Here is an 8,459-nt window from a genome sequence, read left to right on the forward strand (position 1 = left end):
TGTCTGCTGGGAAAAGGCCCGGCGGGCAAATGTTTGCTGGAATTCGGCCCGCTCGCGCCCACACACGACCAAACATGTCTGCTGAAACTGGCCTGCGGGCCAGTTTCAGCAGACATGTTTGCTCGTGAGTATGGGGCCTAACAGACACTCTCAGATTAGACAACTGCAGCCAGCAACCTTGCTGGGAAGCCATAGTCCATTCTGAATAATGTGTCCGGGTTTCGGGCAGTTTGAAACCTGGACACATGATTCCAAACCCGAACTGTCTGGGTGAATCCCAGACAGGTTGCAACCCTATTCAGTACTGGCCTCTAGTAACCCTGATTTAATGACTCAGGTCTAACCCAGAGCCAGCTATGTTTTTCCCATTCTCAATACTAGTAGCACACACTAGAGCAGTGTTTCCCAACCTTTTTACCTTTGAGGAACTACTTGCACAAAGTTTGAGATTTCGAGGAACCCCTGAAATAATGCTCACATCTACAGCTCACGGAATATTGATATGATCAGCGAGCTGTTGACAACAAAAATTATTTGTAGAAATAGCATTAAATAAAATAATACATTTTTAAACGTACCTATTTAGTGTTAAACTTGTGCTTTCTTTTTCTGCAGAGCTAATCCATTCTGGGTCCAACTTGAGATAAACAGTGTGTGGGTGTGGGGGGGGGGGGGGCAGCAGGGCATAGTACAGGGGTTTAGGAGGGCACACTACCTGAGGGGGAAGCAGGGCACATTACATGGAAGCAGGGCACATTACGTGGGAGCAGGGCACATTACGTGGGAGCAGGGCACAGTACCTGAAAGCAGGGCACATTGCATGGAACAGGGCACATTGCATGGGACAGAGCACATTACATGGGACAGGGGACATGACAAGGCACATTGCATGGGGCAGAGCACATTACATGGGACAGGGGACATGACAAGGCACATTGCATGGGGCAGAGCACATTACATGGGACATGACAAGGCACATTGCATGGGGCAGAGCACATTACATGGAACAGGGCACATGACAGGGGACATTATATGGGACAGGGGATATGACATGGGGGAGGGCACATTGTGGGGGACACAGCTGGGCACACTTCAGTACCCTCTTTCTTCTTCTGGGTTCATAACTTCTCCAGATTTCATAACTCCTCCAGTGGCACGCTTTTCCCCACCGACCCCCTCCTCCTATCCTTCCCAGATGATGTCACATTCAACCACTTGTGAAGGACAGGAGGGGAGAAGGGGCCGGTGGGGAACAGCATGCTACAGCCAATAGCATGCCAGGGGCTTCCCTGCCTATCTCTGCCTGTGTCCGTGTGATCCTCCTGTCAGCTGCCTGCGACTGACAGCCAGATTGCCGCGGAACCCCTGGGGACCGTCACCTCTCAGAACCCTGGTTGACAAACATTGCACCATTTGCCTTTCCATTCTATTTTAAAATGAATGGATTGTTTTACAAGTTAAGGGTTTATATAAACGTTAAAGCTGAATTTGAGGATAAATAAATATTGTCTATAACTGTATACAAGAAGCATGTGCAATCATAATATAATCTTGTTTTTTTATGTATATCTTCCGGATCTGTGTGTAATCCAACATGAAACAACTCCTGTACTTTGCATCTGTTCAGACAAGTTCGTAGCTGCAATGCAATGGAGGCGGAGGACAGCATGACAGGGTGTAGGGAACTTAGGTGTAGAAAGGGTTAAAGTTAGAGGGGGTGGTTAATAGGATCCTAGAAATTAACTATTGGAGGAGGTGAGGAGAGGGGGAGGAGAGTTCAGTGAGCTAGGTGATGCTGGAGGAGGGGCAGCATCAGTCCGGGGGAAGAAGCAAGGAGAGAAGTCCTGCAGCCTGTCTGTGTGTCGGGTCAGCGCTCTGGGTCATCTGTGGAAAAGGCAAGGAAGGGAAGAAAAATGTCAGAGGTAGCCGGGTTGTTAGCGCAGCTTCAAGCTGTTGCGGAGGTCCACGGCGCGGACTGGCTGCAAAGCCAGATCACCGCCACTCTGCGGGGGGTGCAGCAGGCCCCGGTCGGGTCTAGGCCTGCTTCAACGCGCGCGAGGCGGTCGATACCGCCGGAGCGCTTTAGCCCAGATAATACCCCCAGGTCACAGCGTCGGGTGCGGAGTCCCAGTAGGCCCCCGTCGGGGGGGCGTGAAGCGCGCAGCGCGGGGGAGCCTCTCGGGTGCCCAGGCCTACCTCCCCTGTGTTGGTGCAGGCCCAGATTCACATGGCTGTCCCCGGTGGCGATGTTCCGGTCGGGGGGGCGGCCCGGCGTGGGAAGGACCCTCAGACAGGCGCCGGCCTAGCTCGGTCCACAGGCGGCGGCCTCGCACGCGGTGGGGATGCGTTCAGGGATGCAGATGGAGCGACACCAGGCCAGTCACGTCAGTCGGGAGGTCCCGCCTCCAGGCACCGTTCGGAGTCTGGGAGGGTTGACCGGAGGGGCAGTGGTGCTCAGGCTGCAGCCGCAGTGCTGAGGGATGATCTGATTGAAGAGTTCAGCAGCGATGGAGACGAGAGCCCTCGGGGGGTGGTGGCTCCCATACCTGTCACAACGCCAGCTGTGTCCAGAGGTCGGGGAAGGAGTGAGGAGGTTCGTCAACGACCACACGGGCAGGCGGCGACCGGTTCCAGCAGCAGTGAAGAGGGGGAGCTGCCGGAGGACCCCGCGGAGGATGGACGTTATGGGAACCTGTCGGCTGGAGGACCTTCACGGCCGCGCCGAACCGGTAAGACTACATCTAATGTGGTTGCGGGGGGTAGGGGTGGGGTTAGTGCGCAGGACATTAGTGGGGGGGTGGCGGTGCTTAGTCCCTCAGGGGAGGGGGGTGTGTGGGATGCCTTACGGGAATTGTTACGTAGGCTAGATGGGGGTGCTCCTCAGGTTGCGAGCCCGCTGGGTCCTTGGGTCCCCCCGGTGCCAGTACCCCCCCTCCCGGTTCCTGCCCCCGCCATTCAGGCGCTGACAGCGGTAGTTGTCCCTCCCCCGGTGCCGGCGAATCCAGGGACAGGCGTGGCAGGGACACAGACGGACAAGGACGGCGTGGGAACGGCGGCGGAACGCAAGGACAAAGACAAGGACAAGGACGGGGACAAGGTGCGGCTGGATGACGCGGCTAGGGGGGAAATTTACATTTGCTTTGAAGGGCCGTTGGGTGCCCATCTTAAGCCAGAGGTGAGGGAGAAAATTCAGAAGGACGAGTTTGTGGAAATATTTTCCCTGCTCCCGTTGGAAAAATTTCACCTCGACCGGGTGAAGCCGGACGAGAGCAAAAAGGATGAGGAAGAAAAACGTCGGTATAGGCTCATTCCGCGGACGTTTACGAATTGGCTACAGGCGTTTGCGATTATGGCTAGCGTGATCGGGGAAAAGGCCCCCGAGAAATGCACGGCCCTATTCTGTTACCTTGATGCCATTCACGAAGCGCATAGGGTGTACGGGGGTCTGGCGTGGTTGAGGTATGACGAACAGTTTCGTCAGCGCAGGGCGGTGCGTCCCTCCATCCGCTGGGACCATAAGGACATTAGCCTGTGGATGAGGTTGATGACCTCGACCAGGGCGGCGGGCCAGTCCTTTCCTGGGGGGGCCGGCGGCGCTTCCTCCGCGGGATCGCCGGCCCTCAAAAAGAAAGGGGTGTGCTGGCAGTTCAACGACGGAACCTGTCGTTTTGGAGGATCATGCCGCTTCAAGCACGAGTGCTCAGGGTGTGGTGGGTCGCACGCGTTCAATAGGTGTTTCAAACAGGGGAAGCGGGCCGGAGATGGCGCTGGAAAAGGGAATGACGCCGGTGAGACTGGAAAGGATGCTGCCTTTTCTAAGTAAGTATCCGGACAGGGCGGCGGCGCGTTTGCTAGAGCAGGGGTTCGGGGAGGGTTTCGTGATTCCGAGTTCGTTGGCGGAGGTCCCTCCGGTGGCGGACAATTTGCGGTCAGCTCTGCGACATCCGGGGGTGGTGTCGGCTAAGCTGGCCAAGGAGGTGGCGCTCGGCCGGATGGCCGGCCCGTTTCGGGAACCACCTGTGGGGGGTTTGGTGGTGTCCCCGTTGGGCGTAGTTCCGAAGAAGGAAGTGGGTCAATTTCGGATGATACATCATCTGTCGCACCCAAAAGGGGGGTCGGTCAACGATGGTATTGATCCGCAGAGTTGTGCGGTTACCTATACATCATTTGATGCGGCGGTGTCTTGGGTTAGAAAGTACGGGAAAGGGGCTTTGATGGCAAAGACGGATGTGGAGTCCGCCTTCAGGCTGTTACCGGTGCACCCCACTAGTTTGCGTTTGCTGGGGTGCCACTGGCAGGGGGAGTATTTTGTTGATCGTTGCCTGCCGATGGGTTGTTCCATATCGTGCGCTTTGTTTGAGACGTTTAGCTCGTTCTTTGAATGGGCGGTCAGGGAAGTGGCGGGGGTGAATTCCGTCATCCACTATTTGGATGACTTCCTGTGCATAGGACCCCCGGACTCCCGCTGTTGCGGGGTTCTGTTGGGTACGGTACAGTATTTGGCGGACCGTTTTGGGATCCCCTTGGCCCCCGACAAAACGGAGGGCCCTGCGTCTGAGCTGGTGTTCTTGGGGATCACCATTGACTCGGTGGCGATGGAATGTAGGCTACCAGAGGATAAGGTGTTGGCTTTGAGGAGGGAGGTCAGTGAGGCCCGGGTGAAGCGGAAGATTCGATTGAAGGAGCTCCAATCCTTGTTGGGGAAGTTAAATTTCGCGTGTCGGATTATTCCCATGGGACGCATTTTCAGCCGAAGGCTTTCAGGGGCCACGGCAGGGGTCCGGGTGCCAAACCATTTTGTGCGCCTGACCAATGAACTGAGAGACGATCTGAGGGTTTGGGGAACGTTCCTGGACTCTTTCAATGGTCGTTCGATGTGGCAGACGGGGCCGGTCAGCAACGCCGACCTGGCTCTATTTACCGATGCGGCGGGGTCAGTGGGCTATGGGGCCTATTTCAACGGACGGTGGAGTGCGGAGCCCTGGCCGGAGTCTTGGAGGGCAGCAGGGTTCCTCCAGAACCTGGTGCTGCTGGAGTTGTTCCCCATCGTGGTGGCGATGGAATTGTGGGGGGAGTTCTTCAGGAATAAAAAGGTGCGCTTCAATTGCGACAACATGGGGGTGGTGTGGGCGATCAACAGCATATCGGCATCCTCGCCCCCGGTGATTAGGTTACTGCGGTACTTGGTACTTAAGTGTCTCAAAGTGAATGCCTTGATATATGCGGTGCACATTCCTGGGGTGGATAACAGATTGGCGGATGCTTTATCTCGTTTCCAGTGGGCGGAATTCCGGATCCTGGCGCCAGGGGCAGAGGGGCAGGGGGAACCCTGTCCTCAGAAGTTGTGGGACATTGCACTGGAGTCGCCGCAGGATTGATTCGGCAGTCGATCAGCGAGGGAACGTGGCGAGCTTACTCTAAGGTGTGGCAGGAATGGTCCGCACTGAGGGAGGAGGTAGGAGGGTCGGAAGATCCAGAAGACCTGCAGTCGTTGGTCTTATACTTTGTGTGCTGCAATTACGAGAGGGGAACCTCGGGTGGCGCCATTAGCAAAAAGATGGCGGCATTGGCTTTTTTATTTCAGATGGCGGGCCTCAGGGATTTTACAAAATCCTTTGTGGTGCGCAGGGTGTTAAAGGGATACAGGAAGGGCAGTACTACACGGGATTCCAGGCGTCCGGTGTCGTTCGCGGTCCTGGGTACGGTATTGGGGAATTTGGAAAAGGTTTGCGCATCGCTTTATGAGCAGATACTTTTTCGGGCTGTTTTCGTTCTGGCCTTTTTTGGGGCGTTCAGGGTGGGGGAATTAGTTTCCCCCTCCAAGGTGGTGGGGGGAGGACTACGAATGCAGGACGTTAGGTGCCTGGAGGAATCGGTGGTGATTTGGCTTAGCCGTTCGAAGACGGATCAACTAGGTAGGGGCGTAAAAATAGAGTTGTTCCGGGGGAATTGTCCACTAACGTGCCCGGTTGAGGTGGTAAGGCGGTTTTTGGGCGTTCGCCCACAAGGGGGGGAGGCTCTGTTCATCCATCAAAAAGGGGAATGTTTGTCTCGGTTCCAGTTTACGGCGGTGTTCCGGAAATGTCTGAAGGAGGGGGGTCTAGTCCCGGGAGAATATTCGGCGCATTCGTTTCGAATAGGGGCAGCAACGGAAGCGGCAAGGGGAGGCCTGCCTGCAGATTCTGTAAAGCGGATTGGCAGATGGGAGTCTAATAGATATAAACTGTATGTACGGCCTCATTTGTTGTAAACAATGAGGTATCGGTGGTTGACAATGCTGATGTTAATGTTTTCGGGGGGTTTGTTTTTGGTCCTGCTGGGTATTGTTTTTCTCTTTTATGTCTTTACAGATCCCCAAGGTTGTCTGATTTGGATCCTAGGACATTCATTTGTGTTTTGGGGGGCAAGAAGGGCGGATGTCAAGCCTGGGGGGAGACAGCTGGGGGTGCCCAGGGAGGAAGGAAGGGTACGATGGATAGGGATTAGGGGTCTCATGTGGCAGAAGGTGTTACCCGAAGTTCACAGGGGGGCTAGCTTAGACAGGGCCCCGGACATTTTGGTGATACATGCGGGGGGGAATGATTTGAGCGTCCGGCCGATGCGCCAGGTGATCAAAGACATACAATGGGATATACGCCGACTGCGGGCCTCTTTCCCTGACCTGATCATTGTTTGGTCAGATATTGTGGCTCGCATGGCCTGGAGGGAGGCCAGGTCATTGGAGCGTTTGGATAAGGCCCGGATAAAGGTGAACAGAGAAGTGGGCAGGTTTGTGGTGCAGCAAGGTGGGATAGCGGTTCGCCATTCAGATTTAGAAGTTGAGACTTGGAGGTACCTGAGGGGGGACGGGGTTCATCTCAACCCGATCGGGATCGATCTTTGGGCTCTGGGATTGGAGGAGGGCGTTAGGAGGGCTTTCCTGGTGTGGCGGCGGGCCCAAGTGTGAGGTGGTCCCACTTGTGCCGCGGTGGCGGTGGGTTCCCCTGCCGTTTGGTAGAAATAGACGGTGGTTAGGTAAAAACGGTGGGGGGGCATAGTTACAGGGATGGTGTCTGCCTTGGTGGTCTGGTGTCAGTCTGGACCACCAGGGGAGAAGTGGGTGGGTCTGTGGTCAGCTAGGTCTTCGAGTCGGTAGTCGCGACTGGGGACATGTCGTTAGCTAAGAGGGTACCACAGGCCCAAAAGAGTGATCAGGGGTTGTCAGGGGGACTGACAACCAAGGTATGGTTAAAAGGTTTAACAATTGAGGAATAGGTTAAATATTTAAAGTTGGGTGATATATATATGTATATGATGGTGTATATATATATATATATACAGTTTTTGTATTTGTTAATAAAGGCCTACCAGGCCATTTTAAATCCAGCAGGTGTCAGTGTGATTATTGGGAAAGGTTTAATGTTAAGGGGTATATGCTTGTATTGGTTGGTGCGGTAAGTTATCCGGCTGCCCTAGTCAAGACAAGTTCGTAGCTGCAATGCAATGGAGGCGGAGGACAGCATGACAGGGTGTAGGGAACTTAGGTGTAGAAAGGGTTAAAGTTAGAGGGGGTGGTTAATAGGATCCTAGAAATTAACTATTGGAGGAGGTGAGGAGAGGGGGAGGAGAGTTCAGTGAGCTAGGTGATGCTGGAGGAGGGGCAGCATCAGTCCGGGGGAAGAAGCAAGGAGAGAAGTCCCACCCTCCCGCCCTAATTATAGGAGTTAGGTGGTTTTGACAGTACAGGATGGCGGTGGGTTCCCCTGCCGTTTGGTAGAAATAGACGGTGGTTAGGTAAAAACGGTGGGGGGGCATAGTTACAGGGATGGTGTCTGCCTTGGTGGTCTGGTGTCAGTCTGGACCACCAGGGGAGAAGTGGGTGGGTCTGTGGTCAGCTAGGTCTTCGAGTCGGTAGTCGCGACTGGGGACATGTCGTTAGCTAAGAGGGTACCACAGGCCCAAAAGAGTGATCAGGGGTTGTCAGGGGGACTGACAACCAAGGTATGGTTAAAAGGTTTAACAATTGAGGAATAGGTTAAATATTTAAAGTTGGGTGATATATATATGTATATGATGGTGTATATATATATATATATACAGTTTTTGTATTTGTTAATAAAGGCCTACCAGGCCATTTTAAATCCAGCAGGTGTCAGTGTGATTATTGGGAAAGGTTTAATGTTAAGGGGTATATGCTTGTATTGGTTGGTGCGGTAAGTTATCCGGCTGCCCTAGTCAAGGATTTTCCTGTAAAATAGACTGGTCACCTGCTGGGCCCACCCACAGCTCTACTCACTGCACAGGCTGCACAGTGATGATATTACCACTGTTTGTACAAGGTAATATTTGGGTTTGCAAAGACCTCTGCTGCAAAAAGTTGATTGATATCCTCTTTGGCTATTTCGGAATATAATTAAAATTCAGTCTACCAGTTAAGACAGTGTACCTGGTATATCCTACAATTCCTGGGCAGTTGTGTG

General features: G+C 54.0%; 1 protein-coding gene across 2 annotated transcripts; it reads left to right on the forward strand.

Moving 5' to 3' along the window:
• Positions 1-2,166: 2,166 nt before the first annotated feature.
• Positions 2,167-8,213, forward strand: LOC120926844. 2 transcript variants are annotated; one of them, XM_040337104.1, is made up of 3 exons: positions 2,167-2,729; positions 6,351-6,993; positions 7,753-8,213. In XM_040337104.1, the coding sequence occupies exons 1-2, from the start codon at positions 2,228-2,230 to the stop codon at positions 6,944-6,946; spliced, it is 1,098 nt and encodes a 365-aa protein (XP_040193038.1). In that variant the 5' UTR covers positions 2,167-2,227; the 3' UTR covers positions 6,947-6,993; positions 7,753-8,213. The 2 variants fall into 2 exon arrangements, with proteins under 2 accessions (XP_040193038.1, XP_040193037.1); XM_040337103.1 differs by having other exon boundaries at positions 6,351-8,213.
• The last annotated feature ends 246 nt before the right edge of the window (positions 8,214-8,459 follow it).

Source organism: Rana temporaria, chromosome 2 (assembly GCF_905171775.1).
Source record: "Rana temporaria chromosome 2, aRanTem1.1, whole genome shotgun sequence".
Lineage (NCBI taxonomy): Eukaryota > Metazoa > Chordata > Amphibia > Anura > Ranidae > Rana > Rana temporaria.

What these genes read in the sequence shown, in the direction of transcription:
- LOC120926844 (XM_040337103.1), top strand. Translation starts at nt 2,228, where the DNA reads ATGGCTGTCCCCGGTGGCGATGTTCCGGTCGGGGGGGCGGCCCGGCGT. An exon ending in TTCACGGCCGCGCCGAACCG is followed by an intron (nt 2,730 to 6,350) that starts GTAAGACTACAT and finishes ATGTCTTTACAG; the next exon opens with ATCCCCAAGGTTGTCTGATT.